This window comes from Dermochelys coriacea, chromosome 2 (genome assembly GCF_009764565.3).
Source record: "Dermochelys coriacea isolate rDerCor1 chromosome 2, rDerCor1.pri.v4, whole genome shotgun sequence".
Taxonomy (NCBI): domain Eukaryota; kingdom Metazoa; phylum Chordata; order Testudines; family Dermochelyidae; genus Dermochelys; species Dermochelys coriacea.
The window spans coordinates 47,475,948-47,495,865 of NC_050069.1; the positions used below are offsets into that span (position 1 = coordinate 47,475,948).

A 19,918-nucleotide genomic window follows, 5' to 3' on the forward strand; every position below is an offset into this window, starting at 1 on the left:
CACTTTGGTGGTGGTTGCATAAGGTCCAGGGACAAAAGGCAAAATAGTTTGTACCTTGGGGAAGTTTAACCTAAGATGGTAAGAATCAGCTTAGGGAGTCTTTCATGCAGGTCCCCACATCTGTACCCTAGAGTTCAGAGTGGGAAAGGAATCTTGACAAGGACATACAGCTTAACATCAAACATGACATAGCACTCTGTGTAAGCAGGGTCTGTCATAATTTAAATTGTGCCTATTGGTTGTGGTTAAGCCTAGGGTCCAGCTTGAAATGTCTGGGGACTTGTCATCTGTAACCTACAGAGAGCCCCTGTTACAGCTGAAGTTAGAGGTGTGAACAACTTCCTGATGTGTGATAGCAGAGCAGGCCTTTGAGGACACATATTCTAAACCAAGGGTTCTCAAACTGGGGGTCGGGACCCCTCGGGGGGTCATGAGGTTATTACTTGGGGGGGGTTGCGAGCTGTCAGCCTCCACACCAATCCCCACTTTGCTTCCAGCATTTATAATAGCATTAAATATATTAAAAAGTGTTTTTAATTTATAAGGAGGAGGGTCACACTCAGAGGCTTGCTATGTGAAAGGGGTCACCAGTACAAAAGTTTGAGAACCATTGTTCTTGACTTTGTGTCACCTTCTACATATCCAGAGATGTTGGGGCACTCTGGGCTGGCTGGACCAAATGATTGAAAAAGGTGTTTAGTTCTATTATTATATTTAAGTGAATTTAGTAATGTGCAGACTTTAATGCTGCCACTGATAGACAGATCAATATCCATTTCTGATGTTCTTATTTACCTAAATGTAGTGTATTTTTATTGTCACACCTCTTTGCCCACAGCAAATCAGAGGGGAAAGGAGACTCAGTCACAGATGAGGGCAGGGAGCAATATCGCTGTTGCTCTCCCTTGGAGTTTCTGCTGGGCAAGTGTAGCATTAGCCTCTGCCTAAGGCTCCATAGGAGCCCTGTCGGCAAAGGCTGTCCAGGAGTTGCACTAATCAGAATATACCAGTGGCCTCGGCATAGTGGGGGAGGACGGAGGTTGAGTGGAATAAGCTACCAGTCATTCCCTTTACCCCCTGTGACGGGATGTTCACTGCACACCAGCCTTGAAAGGGTTAATGAAGCTGAGAAGGGGGCCAATTAACTTGATAGGCCACACTTGAGGTGAATTATGCTGGCTAAACAATCTCTGATTAGGAGTAGAGCCCATCTGAGAAGGGACAGGCAATGCTATGATAAAGCCAGGAAGTTGGCAGCAGAGGGGGGCTGGGATGGCTGGAGGATTTTCTGGTCCCCAGTGAAGTCACTCTGGAAACTGAAGAAGAGTTTGTTAGAGAGGGAGAATGGATACAAAGTAGAGGGAAAAAAGAGTAGAATCAGAAGTAGATGATGATTTCAGCAAAAAAAGCAAAGCCAAGGAAGGAAATAAACCAAAATGTTATAATTATAAGTTCCCTAGCCAAAGAAATAAGAGTAGGCGATGTTACCCCTATGAAAATAGCTGACTGGATTAAAAAAAAACATAGGGGTTATTGTAAGAGTTAGGAGACTGTAAGATGGTAGAAGGAATAGCCAATGATATACTAGTAATAGCCAATTATATACTAGTAATGATATATTAGTAATGAAAAAAGAAAGGTTTGTTTCATTTATGATAATGATAAATTTTACATCACAAACTGGGGAAAAATCAGAAACAATGAAAATTATAAGAAGGGCAGTGGAAAAATACCTTTATATCATCAACTTGGCAGTGGACTATATTCATGCAATTTTGAATGAAATTAATGGTGAAATATGACTAGTATGGGGATCTCAATCTTTTGTTGGAATGCATACCTTTTGATAGCACATAGTCAAGAACTAGAAGTAAATAGTCAGAAAATGAAAACTAAATCAGATGTCATATGTATCCAGGACACAGGGTTGGTTGAAAAGCTTACTTTTAAAATTCCAGGGTATATTGCCTTTAGGCAAAACTGAAAACTAGGAAGTGGAGGAGACATTTATAATTTCATAAGGAAAAAATTAAACCTACATAGCAGTAGAGAATGAAGAAGCCTAGAATATAATGCTGGTGAGATCCCAACGCGGAAGAGTAATACTACTTTAAGGATTTATGATAGTTATAACCCATGTAGGAAACTAGAAAGTCTAGAATGACAAGAAATAGTGAAGAATGCTAAAATGCCATATCATATATGATGACCTAAACAGTCATAATAAGTTATGGGGAAGTAAGACAGCTGATAAAATTGGTGCATGTTTAGAAAAGTTCACTGATGAAAGCAGTGGTTTAAACAATGGCACCCCAACTAAATTAAATGCAACAGATGGTAGTTTTTCCTGCTTAGAGCTGGGAATTATAATAGCAGTTATTGCAAAGAAATGCAACTGGGAAATATATAAGGAAGAAGGAATGGGCAGTAATCATTTCCCTATACTTATTACTAAGGCTCTACCTCATTCATGACATTGCAAAATTGCGGATCTCACAATATTAGGCTTCCACTGCAATTTTGATTTAAATTGGCTTACTTTGCACAGTCCACAATTTTACATACATTTTGAGTATGCAATTAGTACTGCACTAACATTCAATGCCTGTAAGATGTAAAAGGCTAAAGTGATTGGATTCAATTTCTACAGCAGTTCTGTTAAGACTTTTAGTCTTCTGAATTTTATATTGTACCACTCACTTTTTTTGTTTTAGTGAATATTTGCAGCAAAAATATCTGGTTATATAGAAATTTTTTTTAGCAAGCATAACATATCTGAGTGTTTATATCATTCCAGCAAATTTTTCTTAAACAAATAGGTCTACTTTGGCTTTTTCAAATTACCATTATTAATAAAAGTCCATTATTACTTTTCCCTGATTTTCCATGTCTTGTCTGCAACTCAGCTGCAATTATTTGAAGATCATCCTGCAATTCAAGTAGGGACTTACTTATTACTTTTCAAGGGCAAGGTAAGGTTGAAGGTAATGGAATATTACCTACCTGTAATTTTAAGAAAGCTAACTGGGAGCTGTTTACATGTAAATGTACTGAATTTGTGAGTGATGTCATAGACAATTTAATGGTAATATAATAAACGGATTAATAGCCACTGATACTCTAGCCATATCTAGGATATTGAAATATCCCAAAACCTCAAACTCATTTCCAGGTGGAACAAGAAGTGCAAAATGGCATTTAAAGGAAGGAAAAAGCCTATTAAAAAAACCCAACAAAAATACAATGAATAGTGAAGATCTAATGAAGTATACAAGTAGTAAGGCAATAGTACAAACAATTATTAAAAAAAGCAAAGAAAGAGTGCTGAAGGAAGTACTGTGGGTAGATAAACAAAGATACCAAGACATCAGAAGTATACAGACAAATTACAATGAATGGAATTCAGACTGAGAGTTGCCACATCCCAGGTCTTATGGGGAGTGACAACATAGTTAGAAGTTCTGCTAATGAGAAAAAAAGTTTTAGCAGAAACTTTCCAAGGGATGAGTAATGATGAAAACCAAAGTGAAGTTTTCCTCCAGATTAAAAGACAATTCACTGAAGAGTCATGATCTAATTATGTAAGATAATTTTCAAATATCTCTCTGAAAGCACTTTGAGTGCTATCTTGGAACCAATTATATGGGAGAAAGGAATGATACTGGGAGGATGGAAACATGCAGTAGTAATTCCAATATGAAAACTAAGCAAACTATCCACAAAAGTGGATGCCTATAGACCAATTGCCGCTTACATCCTATCTGGTAAAATTATGGACAGAAGGGTGAATGAAAGATTGGCTGCCTATTTGGAAAACAGTGGCATTATAGATAAGGTGCGCAGTGGTTTTAGGAGAGGAAGATGCACCATGTATCACATTGCTAAATTAGAAGCTGAAATACAAAAAAGTATGACACAAGGGTTTCATGATAGCTGTCTTTCCAGATATTGAAAAGGCATATGCCTTGCCATGCCATGCCATGGAGAAAAGGCTTATTGTACGAAGTAGGGGCACTAGCATCAGGGGAAGAATGTATGGGTGTATTAGAGAATTTTTGAGTAAAGGACCATGCAGGTCAGAGTTGGGAAAGTTATGTTGAATATATATAATATTAAAAATGGTACACCACAGAGAAGTGTTATCAGCCCAACCTTATTTACTATTATGATAAATGATCTCCCAAAACACATAAGTGCTGGGGGAGGTGCCACTCTATTCACAGATGATTGTGCTCTGTGGGTTCGGAGCAGGAATACTGAGGTGGCAGGAAAGAGAATCAACAAAGCATTATCGGAGACCTCTGACTGAGGAAATGCATGGAGTTTCAAATTCTCCACCGCTAAAACCAAAGGATTGAGCTTTACAAAAAGGAAAGTTACAAAGGAATGTAAACTGTGTCCGTATGGAGAATACAGTAAATAAATATGGTTAAAAGGTTCGAATTCTTAGAGATAATATCGGGTATTAAATTACTCTGGAAAGAGCATAAAAGCTATGTTACAGACAAATGTACAGGAATGATTTACCTGTTAAGTCTTTGTATGACTAATTGCGGGGTGGATAAGAAAACACTGTTGGTGGTAATCAGAACCAATTGTTGATGATAGCTGCCATGCTTTTGGGTCAGCATCAAAATCAGAACTTACAGAAAAGAGATTTAATACAAGCCCAGGTGCTATGGCTTCTGTGTGGTGCATTTATTACAACACCTATATGTGCTACAGATAGCTTTTAGTGACATGCCACTTACACTATGAACTGGATAGTATTGGATCTAGCTTTCTGGGACAAAATTAATGGGAACTATAGTGATGAAAGTATCAAACATACATATATATGAGGATTGTTGGGAATTAGATAAGAGAACTATAGCACCATGATGTTGGAACTCCACATGCCATTTGAGTTAAAGTGTGGATGCAAGAGTTGAAAGACAAGGAAAAGCTGAACAAAGTCAAAACTTTTAGTCGTGGGAAAATTAGTTATGGATGGAAAGTTGCATGGCCAAACATGGATTTAGATTTATTATATAAACATGAGGGTAAAAAAAGATACAGTAGGTATTAAAAATGATCCAGTATATAAATGGCAAGTGAAGTTGGTTTTGTCAAATACATACAGTGGGGTGCAGAAAAGAAAAAAAAAATCAGGAAGAGTAGGGAGTGCATACCATCTGGGACAAGGTTCCTCCTCTGCCTTGGTGGGTCCTATGCTTATTGGCAGATTTGCTCACTTCATAGATTCACGGCAGCCCTCAGTTTGGCCACTTTTGCTAGTGGCTCAAACCAGCCATTCACTCAGCTAACTTCATCACTGGCCAGCATGGGGAAAAGGAAGTAGAACAATCCCTGCAGTCCACCTAGTGGGTTGGGGGACAAACCAGGGACCTTCCCCTCTGGTGGGACCCACAGTCCAGGTCAACTCCTCCTCTATCCAATAGGGAGTTGAGGGGATGGGTGGAACCTGGGCCTACCCTCTACTCTGGATTCCAGCCCAGGGCCCTGTGGATCACAGCTGTCTACAGTGTTTTGTGTAACACTTGTGTGATAGCTACAACTCTCTGGGCTACTTCCCCATGGCCTCTTCCCAACACCTTCTGTAGCCTCACCACAGGACCTTCCTCTTCATGCCAGATAGCATTTGTTCTCCTCAGTCCTCCAGCAATATGCTCTCCCACTCTCAGCTCCTTGCACACCCCACACTGACTGAAGTGAGGTCCTTTTTAAACCAAGTTCCCTGATTTAACCAAGCCTGCCTGTCTTAGTTGATTCTAGCAGCTTCTTAATTGGCTCCAGGTGTCCTAATTAGCCTGCCTTAACTGGTTCCAGCAAGTTTCTGATTGTTCTGGAACTGCCCCTGTTACCGTATCCATGGAAAAGGGACCTGCTTAACCTGGGACTAATATAGCTGTCTTATCACTCTCCTGTAGCCATCTGGCCCGACCCTGTCACACATCATATACTAAAATAGGGAATTAGTACATCTAAAAGAATATCTGACTATATAGGTATCATGACAGCCAAACTAGTAGCAATAATGCTAGCACTGAATTGGATCTGGGATGTATGCCCAGCAACAGTAGTTATTTTTTCAGTTCAGTGTCAGGCCTGGTGGTGATAAATGGTGTCTCAGAATGTAAAAGTAATTTAATCAATGAAATTATATTTCTAATAAGAATTAGTACAGGTTGGGATATATGCATTAGCTTGGATCCCAGCACATTTGGGGACAACTGTGAATGAAATGGCAGACAAAGCAGCTAAAAATGATGAAAGAAATGGAGGGATTGACATAGAAATACCCTTGAGTAAACAGGAATTCAAAAGCCTAGTACAGAAACATTTAAAAGAGGAATGGGGAAAAAATTTGGATTAATGAAAAAAGAGGAAGAAGATGTTTTTGAATTGTGACCTAAAGTTGAGGATTATGACATATTTCAGAGTCTGGGTAGGACTAGTGAAGTTTTTTTGTTTAGAGTACTAACTGACCATTGTGGTTTAAACACAAATCTTTGTCAAATAAATAGACACAAAGATGGACTACGTGCACTCCGTAAGGTGGAAAAAACAATTGATCACCTTTTATGGTATGTAAGGGCTTTGATAAAGAAAGGGAAAAGCTTTCTGAGCAATTCAAACATCTTAAGGTAAAAAAAATTACATTGTTATTTAGTAAAAACATCTGGGAAATGGAGTATTATTAAAAGCGCTATTGCATTACCTGAAAGACACAAGGCAGAGTGAGAGGATATAAACCAGTAAGTATTGAGGAAGAATAGTTGGTGGTACTATAGAATATACAGTTAAGTCTACTTCACCATAAAAAAGAAAAAAGAAAAAAAGTGGGAAGCAGGCTGCAGTGAGGCAGCCTGCAGTCACTCTCTGGCCTTAGAGAAAGGAGGAAAACAGGGGGAGAATAGAAGCCCTAAGGTCCTGGCCCTGATAGAAGGGCATATCCAGAGGAGGATAGAGCAAGAGCTTGATAGAGGCAAAGAGCCTTATAGAGGCAAAGTAGAAGAAGCCAAGGGAAACAGCAGCAAGGTTTGGCCCTGTGCAAACCATAGCTGCTGATAGTAGGGTCCCTGGGCTGGAACACAGAGTAGTGGGCGGATCTGGGTTCCCCTGCCAGCCACTGGGGAAGTGACACAGAAGACTGCCTAGGACAGTCATCCAGTGGGACTTTGATCCCCCAGAAGGGCTATAGCAACCTGGCCAGAGGGCCAAGTCACCAAGAGAGAGAGCACCCTGAGTCACAGGGGGAGAGAGGCGGCAGGGCATGGGAACAACTGACAGAAGAGGGTGCCAGACCAGGCAAGAGTTGATCCCCATGGCAGGCACAAGGAGGCGCCACCTGTGGTGAGTAAGCTCAGTTACAATTTTGGTGGAGAATATGAGCATGACCCTGATACAAGGGGAGTGTGAGTGACTGTAGTTAATAGTTGCCCCAATACAAGAGGAGTGTAAGAATTTGAAAGAGTGAAGAAACTGGGAAAGAAGGACAATGAACTATTATGTGCAGAGGATATCTTCACTGAAGGCAAGTTCACCTTCCTGAGGTGGACCCCAGAGTTGCTGAAGGGGGCTGACAAACAGCAAAGGGGAGAAAGCATCTATACCCCCAAAGGAAGCAGTCCTGAGGGGGAGGCTGTGTGACTGGGTGTTCATACCACACCAGCATTGAAAGGATTAATGAGGCTCAGAAGGAGGCCAATTAATTTGATCGGCCAAGCCTGAAGGGAATTAGGCTGGATAATCAACCCTTGACTAGGAATAGAGCCCAGCTAAGAAAGAACAGGTGGGGCTATGATAAAGCCAGGAGAGGGGGGCTGCAGTTAGGGAGCCTGCAGTCACTGTCTAGCTGTAGAAAGGGAAAGGAGATAACCAGAGGTAGAATAGAAACCCCAAGGGAAAGGCATACCCAGAGCCTGGTAGAGGTGAAGTAGGAGCAGCCCAGGGAAACAGTCACAGAGTTTGGGACTGTGACTAGATAGCAAGTGTGAAAAATTGGGACAAGGAGTTGGGTGGTAATAGGCACCTATATAAGAAAAAGCCCCAAATATCGGGACTGTCCCTATAAAACCGGGACATGTGATCACCCTACTAGTGACTGGTAGGGGAACCTGGGCCCTCCCACTATTCTGGTTTCCAGAGACCCTACAATCAGCAGCCAAAGTCTTGCCCTTTCTTATATAGGTGCCTATTACCCTCCACCCCCATCCTAATTTTTCACACTTGCTATCTGATCACCCTAGCCACTGGGGAAGTGGCCCAACCCAGGCACTGGAGCAGAAGGCTGCTTAGAACTGTCATCCAGTGGGTCTTTCATCCCTGGAAGGGGGAAAGGACTATAGTGACATGGCTGGAGGGCCAAGACAGGAAGAGAGAGCATCCTGCATTGCAGGGAGAAAGAGATGGCAGGATATGCAAATGATGACAGAAGAGGATGCCAGGTGGGGTGAAAGCTGATCCCCCAGGGCAGTCACAAAGAGGTGGCACCTGCTGTGAGTAACCCCACCCCATTACAATCCTATTCTCCCTCCCCCAACAGCTCTCTCCAAGCAGGCGATAATGAAGGATAATGTTGTACCACCCAAGCTAAAAGCTACAGAGATCAGTTTAGGATCAGATGTCTTAGATTAATTGGAGCTACTGAAAGGAATACTGATAATGAAGCTACAGACAGAATATTATATATATTCCAATAGCATTATGAAAAGTAAGTGTAATACATCCTACAGGATGACAAAGTATAGTGTATATCAAGAAAGGCTAGAGGAATCACCTCTGGGGCCTAATTCTCAGATATTTCTTTCAGGATGTTTATTTTCTCTTCTATGTTTTCAGGAGATAGATGCTTAGTTCCTTCCTATATGAAAGTCAATCAGCATATCTACTATGGTTTATGAGGCTACAATTTTTGATGTTTGTAGGTGACACAGGCACATTATAGAAAAGTGATGTGCTTACCCCTGAATGTGCATATACTGAAGTGGAACTTGCAGTCTTTTTATCCTATTCCACAGCAAGATGATCTGCAAGAGATCTAGCATACCTGTGACAACAACTATGTGAACTAATTTGTCACCTGAAATGCCTTTACTGCAAAAAGATGACAATTGTTGCATGTCCTCACACAAGGTATAGCACAGAGCTTTTATTTTTCAGATAGTCCACTTCCCTTGTGTTCTACTTGTAACTGAATTAAATGTGTCTGCTGGGATCTACTTGGGGAACATGGATTAGGTTTTTTTTGTTCTAGCATTGCATTTATACTTTGAAAATGGTTGCCTGCCTACTTAAACTTTTTTGCTGAGAAACAAACTTTCTAACTGCAATACAATTCTTAAATTTATATTGTGACTTTCTTCTCCCACCTCAGCTTTAGAAATGTAAATCTAGTAAGTGTCTGATTTGCATTATATTTTTTCATTTGTCTTTTTATTTCTCAAGCTTCTGCTTTGCACTGGATAGATTTATTCCAAAAGGCTTACAAAAACTAACACTTATGTAATATGATGTGTTTATTCATACAATGCTTTATATTTTCAAAGCACTTCATAATCATCAGCTAATCATCAGCATTAATAAACAAAGTTAGAAAAAAATCCTTTTGAACAGGGATTGGTAAATACCCTTGGCAGTGAAGGGGCTAAAAATAAGCACAAAAATAATTAACATCAAACTGATGCACAGTGTAATTGTTGGTGCTTTTGTGTAACCAACCCTACACAAAGAATTTCAGACACTAAAAATGCTTCAAGTATGGAAATGTCCAGACAACCTTATCTGGCTTTAGCTTCTGTCTGATCCACTTGAGTGTCCAAGTCTGTCAGACAACAGTAGAACAACATCTGAACGTATTTTGTTGTTGTGGCTGCAAAATAAAAAAAACCACATAGATGAGACAAAGTTACAATAGAACTTTGATCTTTTATAAACTTTGTGTCCAAGGATCTCAAAGCACTTTGCAAACATTAGTTAAGCTTTGCAATACCTCTGTGAAGGGGATTAAATCCATATTTCCAATGGGTAAATCATTCACAGAGACATCAAAGCCCAACTTTGAAATTCTTACTTTTTAATCAGCCCTTCACTGAATTTAATGGAAATTTGTAAGAGCTGGGATCAAACTGAACAAGGAGCTCAGGATTGAGCCTTTCAAGACTAGTCTGTGAATCAGTAGCAGAGATATGCATAATCCTCTGCAGCCACTACTTTCCACACACACACAACCACTTTTTCAATTGTTCCTGGAAGAGAGCACCCAGAAATAAGTATATGTACAGCCCTACAGGACCACCAATCTTTTCCCCAATGCAAATGTTAGCTCCTTACCAATCTCAAATATCCATCATTATAGCAGAATTCACATTTTAACTGGGTACCAAAAAAGGTGGTCTCCTCTAACTCAGATGCTATACTAATTGGTCAGTCAGTGAAACAATACAGTGATGTGGTACTTTCAGCCCTCCAGGAGACCAAAAATGAATGAGTTTAGTCTTTAGAGAGACAAGGTGGGTGAGGTAATATCTTGTTGGACCAACTTCTGTTGGTGAGAGACACAAGCTTTTGAGCCTACACAGAGCTTTTCTTCTGTCTTCAACACGAGGAGGACTTTTGTCTGAGCCAACATAAATTATTCCTCCATAATGATTTATAATTAATGTATTGTAATATTTTTATTGTATCTACATGAAGGAAAATTCTGTAAAGTTGCATGGTTCAGGTTATTTTTTCCGCTAAAACATATAAGAAACTCAGCAAAACTTCCTAGACATGTTATGTGATATATATTAAAAATCTCTGAGGGAACAAATTTTACAAAAATCCAGAAAAAATAGCTAAGATTTTTTTTATGTTTTCTGACAAGGTTCTCACAATTTATATTTACAGGTGCCTGCACGTAGAGATGTACATATTCACATACTAATGTAAACCTACATTGCTTACCAGAGAGCCACTGAAGACATTTAGGTTTCTTTTCAGATGGTAAATAGACTCCCAAATAATATGCAGGAATTCCAGAGAGGGCTATGCCAATTCCAATGAGAGCATGGATTGTATTGCTGTAGAGAGGAACCATGACCAGGAAAATGGAACATAAACAGTATACTACAGGAAAGAAGAGGCTGAGCTGCAGATACAAAAAGATCAACATGAATTAAAAGAAGCAATGAAACATACGGTTGAAAAATGTGAGGCCTTACACACTGAAACGCTAATGAGGCTTGCCTGTAAGGCTTGCTCTGCCTGGAAGAGTGAGAGAAGCTAAAAAACGGGAAAGCTGCTACAGGAAGGAGTGGTGAAGAAGAGGTGGGTTGCTTCACCTCAGAGACTACTGACAACAGAGACACATCAGCCAAGAGGGAGACACTGCCCCTAAAGCTGTATCGACCAGCTGTGAAGCAAGATACCCCAAGAGGAGGGGCTGGAATTAGATCCTAATAAAAGACAATAGACCTGTTAATAGGCCAAGCCCAAAGAGCTGAATCTAGAAAGATGGGCTGAGAGACAGGCCACCTTTCCTTTCAGTTGGAAGGACCTTTCTTTTGCCTCTTTTTTGGTTTAACTTGAGGACCCTTCATATACTACAAAGTGGGGGGAAGGACATTATAAATGACTTGAAGAGGCTGGAGGAGAATTGGGGGATCACCCATGCCCCCCAGGTGTAAATACATGTGTGTGTCTGTATCTGTCCATCCTGTTTTCAGGACAGCACAAACGCAGCTCCAATTGATATTTATGAGAGATCCACAAATGCAGTAAGAGCAGAGCACTGAAGCTGAGTGCTACCATGTAGGGAATTTTTTCTCTAAGCTTTGAGTGCAGAATTTTTATCATTTGTATGTCAGAACTTGAATGAACCCAGTTTGACTTTCAAGAGTCTAGCTGAGTTTGCAGAGTTGACAGTTAGAAACACATCATTTTGCTTGTAAAATCAGCAAATCTGATATGGAAATAACTGGAAAACAAATAGGAAAGCCCATAATAAACGTTTTTACAGATTCATTTCTCAAAGTAGAACCACACTTTGATACCTTGCCACTGTTATCAAGAACAGCCTTTCACAACATGACATTTTAAGAGCTAGCTGTAATGTATAAGACAGAGAGAGAGGTTTTGTATAAATATTATTTTTATGTAAGTAAAATGTAAATTGAGGAAAACAATGCACTATGAGTGCACAAAATTCCATGCAAAAATATGAGGTCAGCTAAGCAGGCAAAGAGTAACAGAAATTCATAAATTTGCACCCACAGTCAGTTTAGATAAACTCTCTGCATGCAATCTTGGATGTACTGAAGTCTATGGCAAAATTCCCATTGATTTGAATATGGTCAGGATTTCACTCTCTCTCCTCTCTTCTGCCTATTAGCTGGAGAGTTTGTAAATTAAGTGTGAAGACAGTAAGTTTTATCAAGGCTATTTGTTGTCAAGCAGGGCTGCATCTGGTAAAGTGTGGAATCCAATAGTTCATTTTTACAACTTCAAAAGTTGTGGGCTGCAGCAGACCCATGAGCAGCTTGTGTTTTGTCGGTTTGATGTCCAACAGAAAGCAGAGCTGGCTGGTCAAAAAACAGGAAAAAGTTTGAGCAAAAGTTTCCCCTGTTGCTTGTTGTGATATGGAGTTTTTTGTTTTGTTTTTTTACATTCAAAATTTGAATGAAAGATCTTTTCAAACTTGACATTAAAAAAATTAACTAGCTTTGGAGAATTAGAAAGTTGACTAGCTTTAGAGAATGTACTTCAATGCTGATTGTACACAGGAGTTCTATTTTTGTGGTAGATGCTGGATAGGAATCAAAACATTGCGCTTTTTAATAACACACAGACAAAAACTGATGCTGGTAAGGATGGTGCAGGAGACCGTGACAAGACAGAGTCAAAAATAAAAAAGTCTTTGAAAAAGCTCGTGAAGGGGTATTAATTTGTATTCTATATTCATTTGTCTGACTGAATGTTACTGGGTAACACTCCTCTGTACTTGAAGAGTGTACAGGATACCATTTCCTGGAGGACCCAAGTAACATTAATAAACTCACTCCCCCACTACCATATGTGTCTTGGATGGCAAAATATATATGGAAGAAGGGAAGAGGAAGTAAGTAAAGTACTAGTCCTACAAAAGAAGAAGAGGTGGAACTATTGTCTGGCAGCTCAGAATTTCCCTAACTATGAGAGGTATAATCCAACCTGAATATCGAACTGTGTCAGAGCCCTAGGCACCCTGGCTATAACTATGGCAATGTAGAGATCCACTGTGAGAAAAAATTCCTAAACAAAAATAAGGGCCTATCCAGCTTATACACGATGGACTAAGGAGCCCAGGCAATTTCATTTTAAAAACAAATTTTAAGTTGTTAAGTTAAGGGTTTTAAGTTGAACAGATGCAAAAATGAGTCACAAAACCAATAAATGTCAATTTTTATACTGTATATAGCAAAAATGCCATAATAGATATCCTTCTGAAAGCTGGAATGCAATTTGCTTCTTAACTTGTGACAATGTATGTTAAAAGGACTTTTGTGGCTAAAAGAGTAGCATATAAGGAAAGTGCTGACATATCCTCTGTACCAATACTGTAATGTATATACAAACAGATTCATTGACTGTATATTATGTTTTATTTCCTTCTGTAATGTACTTACTTTAATAGGCCGTGGCCTATCAGGCTGAGTATGTCTCAGGTATATTAATCCTGCAATAGACAGTCCAACATACAGCCAGTAGTTGAAGCTGTAGTAATTAATGAGGAGAAAGACATCTTCCACAAGGAGGTAGAGCAAAGTCATGAAACCCTACAGACATAAAAGGGGGGGGGAAGCTTTTTTAAGTAACAAAATAGTTTTCTTATGAAACAAAAACATACTATATACTAATTACTATATATCAAAGGCCTGATTTTTAGTGGTGCTAGACTCTTAAGTTCCAAATGAAATCACTGGGAGCTGTGTTCTCAGAACCGCTAAGAAATCTATAAGTGCACTGGTGGACAGTGCTCAGGGAATGAGCAGCTGTTCTGTATTTTGTTTTCTCCTCACTGCTCAATGTGTGGCCCCATACCTTATTTACCTCACACCAGTCAAATCCTGCTCTGAAGACAGAACCATTGATTTCCTCATGGGCTTGTCTATGGTGCTCATTAACATAGTATCTGAGTGCTTCACAAACATTAGTTTATCATCACAACACCCACATGAGGTGAGGGGGTCATATCCCCATTTTACATATGGGAAACTGAGGCATAGAGGGACTACGGGTCAAAAATTTCCACCTATGTGGTATCTAACTTGATACAGCTAGAACCTGTGTTGTCAGAGTTCTGAACATTATATAGTGCTCTATATAAAGCACGGCTCTCATTGACTTTAGTTGCATCAGTGAGTGCTCAACACTCCTGCAAATCTGATCCAGTGTCTCAAGTCAGGAACCCAGAAAAAGAAGAACAGATAATTAGTGACCACCTGTGAAAAGTATGGTCTAGAGACTTGCCTAGCATCACAGCGGAATATCTGAGAGAGGCAGGGACAGAATCCAGTTCTCCAGGGTGACATTCAGCTGCCTTAACGATGAGGCCATCCTTTCTCTTTCTGAAATTCCCTGGCTCATTCATGACTCCCCTTCCAACTTCTAAATTAGGCAAGGACCCAACAAACAACAACCTCATTCAGAACACAGCCCTGATCTATTCCCAGAGCAGATCCATTGTGGGCACTGAATTAGGTAGGGTCCAGTAGTTAAAAATAGTATGTGATCATGCAATTAAAGACTGTTTCATAATGCATACAAAGGGGCACAGCCAGTTTTTCTGGTTTGTCCTAGCTTTTGAGTACTTGACTATGCAACCTTAATAATGTTCTTTTGATAAACTTTATGTGTAATTTCCTCATTTTTTAAAGAAGCAAACTGAAAAAAAATTCCATCATGTGGCATCATACTGACATCCACAGGGTTCATCAGCCACATTGGAACCTTTGGACCCACTTCACAGACCTCTGCCCCTTGAACTAGCAGAGTAACAGGTAGCAATAGTAGTTTGTCATCTTCTCTGTAGACCAGCACTAGAGGGGGATGAGACCATAGGTGCCAACTCTGTGGGTGCTCCGGGGCTGGAGCATCCCCGGGGAAAAATTGGTGGGTGCTCTGCATCCACCGGCAGCTCCCTGCCCCACCCCAGCTCACTTCCACCTCCTCCTCTAAGCATGCCGCTTCTTCCCCTAGCTCCCAGCGCTTCCCACCGCAAAACAGCTGTTTCGTGGTGGCAAGTGCTGGGAGGGAAGGGGGAGGAGAGGGAATGCGATGCACTTGGGAAAGAGGCAGGGCCAGGGTGGGGATTTGGGGTAGGATTCCAATAGGGGCAGGGCAGGGGCGGAGTTGGAGTAGGGCCAAGGGCGGGGAGAGGCGCGAGCTTCCACCGGCAATGGGAAAAGTTGGCTCCTATGGATTAGACATCCACTTTGCCATTGGATTTTACAGATAGCTGACAGCAGAGGAATGGTGAGACTAAGAAATCTTGAGTTCCATTCTAGGTGATGGAAGGGAGTGTGCTCTAGCGGTCACAGAGCCTTCTGCCTTCCCTCCCCCACACTGCCAAGCTTGACTCCTGTTTCCCCAGCCCCTCCAATCTGTACCTGTGCCAGTCCTTGTCTCTGGATCCTTCTCTTTGCCTATCCAGTCCCAGTCTCCACTCCTCAGGCTTCTCGTCCCAGTCTCTCCTTGGCTCCCAATCATTCCCAGCCTCCCCACCCCACTGGTTCACAGTCCAAGTTTCCTGGCCCAGCTAATCCTATTTTCTCTTCCCTCTTTCCTCTCCCCTCCTCTGCCCTCCAGTCCCAGTCTCATGAGTCTCCTTATCCAATCTATTCCTTCCCCACACCTGCCCTGCTCCCAGGCCCACCTCTTGTCCTCTCTGCATTTGAGTCCAGAGACTTCCACCTCCATTCTGCCTGGGTGCCAACAGTTTGAAGGGGTGGGGGTGTCATTGAGGCTATGTCTACACAGGAATAAAAGACACTTGGCCTTGGGCTGCAAGAGTGGAGGTACTGGAGCTTGGGCTTCAGACTGACACTGATCGTCTACACAGCAATTTTTTTTTTTAGCCCCACAGTCTGAGTCCTACAAGCCCAAGTCCGCTGACCCAGGACAGCCACAGCCATGTCGTGGGTCTTTTATCCCTGTGTAGATGTATCCTACGAGCGAGGGAGAGAGACACTCCCTGCTCTCTGTTCTAGTGCCCAGCCCAGCCCCAGCCCAGAACATCTGGGAGCAGCCACTAACAGGAAAGTTCTGCTTCATCCCTATTGCTATGGGCTGGTGGAAGCATGGTCAATTGCTCAACGGTGACAGTCAATTTGATCAACAGTAAGAGCTGTGAAGTGATGGAACATGCACAGTGAATACTGAATTTTCAGAGATTTTAGCTGCTAAAAACTGAAGAAGTCTCTCCTAAGCATGTGTTAATGGAGACTCTGAAAAGGCTTATCTCTTGGCCAAATTTGGGCAGATTTTCATAAGGTCAGCAAAAGGCACATCCCTGACACCAAGGCCACTCACTGCTCTTCCAAATTTCAGATAATTACTCCAAAGCATGTGGGCACTAGAGCTGTTCAAAATAAAAAAAATTTAAAAATCACCAGGATTTTTTAAATTGGGCAAAACATTATCATTCCCTAGCCTCATTCTCAGAAGTTGCTAGACTGTTTTGGTGGAAATTTTCCAAAATATTGATGCCTGAGGCAGACATCTGGCATGTAAAATTTCAGCCCAAGTGGTTAAATTTTGGCAAAGTTATAAGCAATACTAAACAGAGCATCATAATCGGGAGCATTAGGCAACCTCAGTAATAGTCAGTGCTACTGGCCCTGGATATATTTTAAGAGCATATTAAAATAGGCTACCCAGGCAGGCCTATAGTCACATGAGCAAAACTACAACTTCCTACAGTATCTTTCTGTCATGCCCCTTGCTCCCCTTCATGAATGCTTCTCTGAGGAATAGTCTGGGCTTGAAGTGTACCCCAGGAGCTTTGTCACTGAATTGTTCAAGTAAACTGTAAGGCAACCTTTATGAAAAAACTTAGTCAGTCCTCTGGGTGGCTACTGAACACAGAGTTCAACGTCATCATCACTCATTCTTTCTTTCTTTTTTTCTTTGGACTGCTAGATTTGTCAAATTTTCAAACTTTACTAATTTTTTCTAATGTACTTTACTTATCTAGGGCTTGATCCTGCCCCACTGAAGTTAATGGGAGTTACGACATGAGTTAAGTTTAATAGTAACAATAATAACATCACCAATATTTATATAATTATTTTGTATTCAAAGCACTTTACAAATATTAGTCAGTCTTCACATCTCTCTGGTAAGGTAGGCAAATATGTATTGTTTTCCTACTTTACAGATGAGGAAACTGAGGCTGAGATGATCAAGTGATTTGCCCAGAGCTAGAAGAGAAGTCAATATCAGAGCCATAATTAGAACTGAGGAACTCCTAGCTCACATTCTTGGGCTCAAGTCCACCGGACAACACAATACAACAATTTTAACTTTTAAATATCTGCCTTCAAACAAACACTGTATAGTATCTTGTACTTCTGTGAACTGAGAACAATTAAGCGAAGATTCTCTTCCTTGTACTAGAATGCTCCTCTTTTTGAGCTTTCTGCAAACAATTGGACTTCAATGAGAGTTATGGTATTTAGCCCAAAAGACTGCACAACTGAGTCCAGATGTGAATGAGCCCTAAAATCTCTGAATCTTAACCACTGATTTATTAAAGAGCACAAATGAAGGAGTGCATTCTTCCCTCAAAAAACACAGAAAACGTCTATTCTGAAAAATGGGAATTATGTTCACATGTTAAGAGAACAAACCCTTCCTACTGATAAAAGTGTAATTCCCACTATTGGGAATATTCAGACTCAAATGACTCATTTCTAGATTCCTACATTAAGGCAAAAAGGCACTTTGATCATCTGCATAAGACAAGCTATAGAATTTCACCAAATGAAATGAATACTTTAATAAGCAACAATAAATGCATTATATTGGATTTTCCTCCTTCACTTTAATTTATTTGATTTCTGGATTAATACTTGCAATCATTTGTTCTAATTTTGTATCTTACAGCTCCTTGTCCCTGTGTCCCACAATCTCACTTACAATGAAATGTCAATCTCGCACCATAACATCTCATTTTAATTTCTAAATAAGATTTTAAAAATATCTACAAGTGCCCATCACAAAGAAGATTCCTTTGTGCAATTAGAGAAGAACAAAGTAAATATGGATGTAAAAGTCTAGCTTTAGGAACCCAATTTTAAGGGCTGTGACAAATGTGTGTATATATTGTTTTAAAATTCTTATATACTTTAGCCCATGACTACATAAAACATTCTTCACTGGGAAGCTGGTAGCATTTCATTGTGAGTCAATCTTCCTCTTACCCAAGGCTAACTAAACTAATTCTCTTTTTAGTGTGTGGTATTCACCTGAGAATTTCAGTATGTGGCTTTGTGAATATGCAAATCCACACAAAGATTTTAGCCTATGTACGTACTACAGCTTATGTCCATATTAGTTTTGTCAAGAGTGTGAATAAGCCACCTCCCTGAGTAGTGGAAGTTACACCAACCTAAGCGCCGGTGTGGACAGCGCAATGTCGGCGGGAGAGTTTCACTCGCCAACATAGTTACCGACGTTTGCGGGGCCTGGAGTAACTAAGTCAATGGGAGAGCTCCCTCCTGTCGTCATAGAGCATCTGCATTAGCAGCGCTGCAGTTGCACAGATGTAAGCTCTGTGGTGCAGCTCTAGAACAACTGCTCTCTATGTTGTTATGCATTTTAAATCTTCTCTTTTTTCTAACCTCGATCAGAATACACAGACTAATTAATGTTAAATCTTGTATAAACTGGTGATAGTGCAACAAAAATTCAAACTATTTTAAAACTGATTCAGATAAACCCCTACAGATGATTTTATAACTAGTTTGGGCTAATTAACCCTGCCCTCCAGGCCTAATTCTCATTCACACTAAGATCACTTTACCCGGGTGGCCTTAGTGTAAATGAGAATCAGGCCGTGTGGTTTCAACTGTTTTAAAAAACAATTTAGTTCAACTAGCCATTTTGGGAAAACTTCCCCAGTGCAGACAGGCCTGGAGAAATTGGGTGTATAGGGGATTCTAAATACTTTACCATTTTGCAGATTCCTAAAATAGTGAGGGAAGAAGTGGGGAAGTACTGTTACTTACATTAAAGAAAAGAGCAGGGATTGGTGTGAAACACTTTATATGAATCAAACTCAAACTGTCAGGAAGGTGTCCTTCTCTGGCTCCAACATAAAAAAGCCTAACACAAAAGGAGAGAAAAAAGTCTAATTAGCCAAGCAGAGTCCTTCTGCTTTTCCACAAAGGCAGAACCAATCATCTTATTTTTTGTTGTTGTAAACATTTATGGAGAAAAATGCTTTTCTGTTGTAATACCATTCTTTTGTCCACTTTTGCCTTTCACTGAATAATGGGACAGTGCTAATGTACATGCCAGGGCACAAAAACGCCTCCATCATTAAGAAATTATTTGACTTAATGTGACAAATGTAGATCAGACTGCTAGGTAATCAGAAGACTGCACTTGCCCCATTTTAAGTAGCCCTTCGCTTGAGAGTTTCTATAATAAAATCTGTACTACTGACAATCATACTTCAATGCAACCACAGGTTTATAGTAGAAACATTGCACATTTCATTGAAAGAACTTCCTGTAGCCTGAAATATATTGAATGCTATTGCTCCTATAATGTCAAAAGTCCCTACCAGGACTATCAAAAGCCACCACAATGCTTAGAGGGGGCAATTTGACAGCAAAAAAGTATATAGTCCAGTCCAATCCTCCGTGTTGAGCATGCTTTCTTTTTAGGG

The 19,918-nt window shown here is 40.5% G+C and overlaps 1 protein-coding gene across 4 annotated transcripts in view; it reads right to left on the bottom strand.

Moving 5' to 3' along the window:
• Positions 1 to 9,361: 9,361 nt before the first annotated feature.
• Positions 9,362 to 19,918, bottom strand: part of LOC119851053 (Y+L amino acid transporter 2-like) — a 31,552-nt gene continuing 20,995 nt past the window's right edge. For all 4 annotated transcript variants that reach the window (XM_043507639.1, XM_038390241.2, XM_043507638.1 and 1 more), the window contains 4 exons: positions 19,254 to 19,350; positions 13,650 to 13,799; positions 10,951 to 11,134; positions 9,362 to 9,874 (listed from right to left, as the gene is read on the bottom strand). In XM_043507639.1, coding sequence (XP_043363574.1) covers positions 9,783 to 9,874; positions 10,951 to 11,134; positions 13,650 to 13,799; positions 19,254 to 19,350 — 523 coding nt within the window. In that variant the 3' untranslated portion in view covers positions 9,362 to 9,782. The remainder of the gene's footprint in view (positions 9,875 to 10,950; positions 11,135 to 13,649; positions 13,800 to 19,253; positions 19,351 to 19,918) is intronic.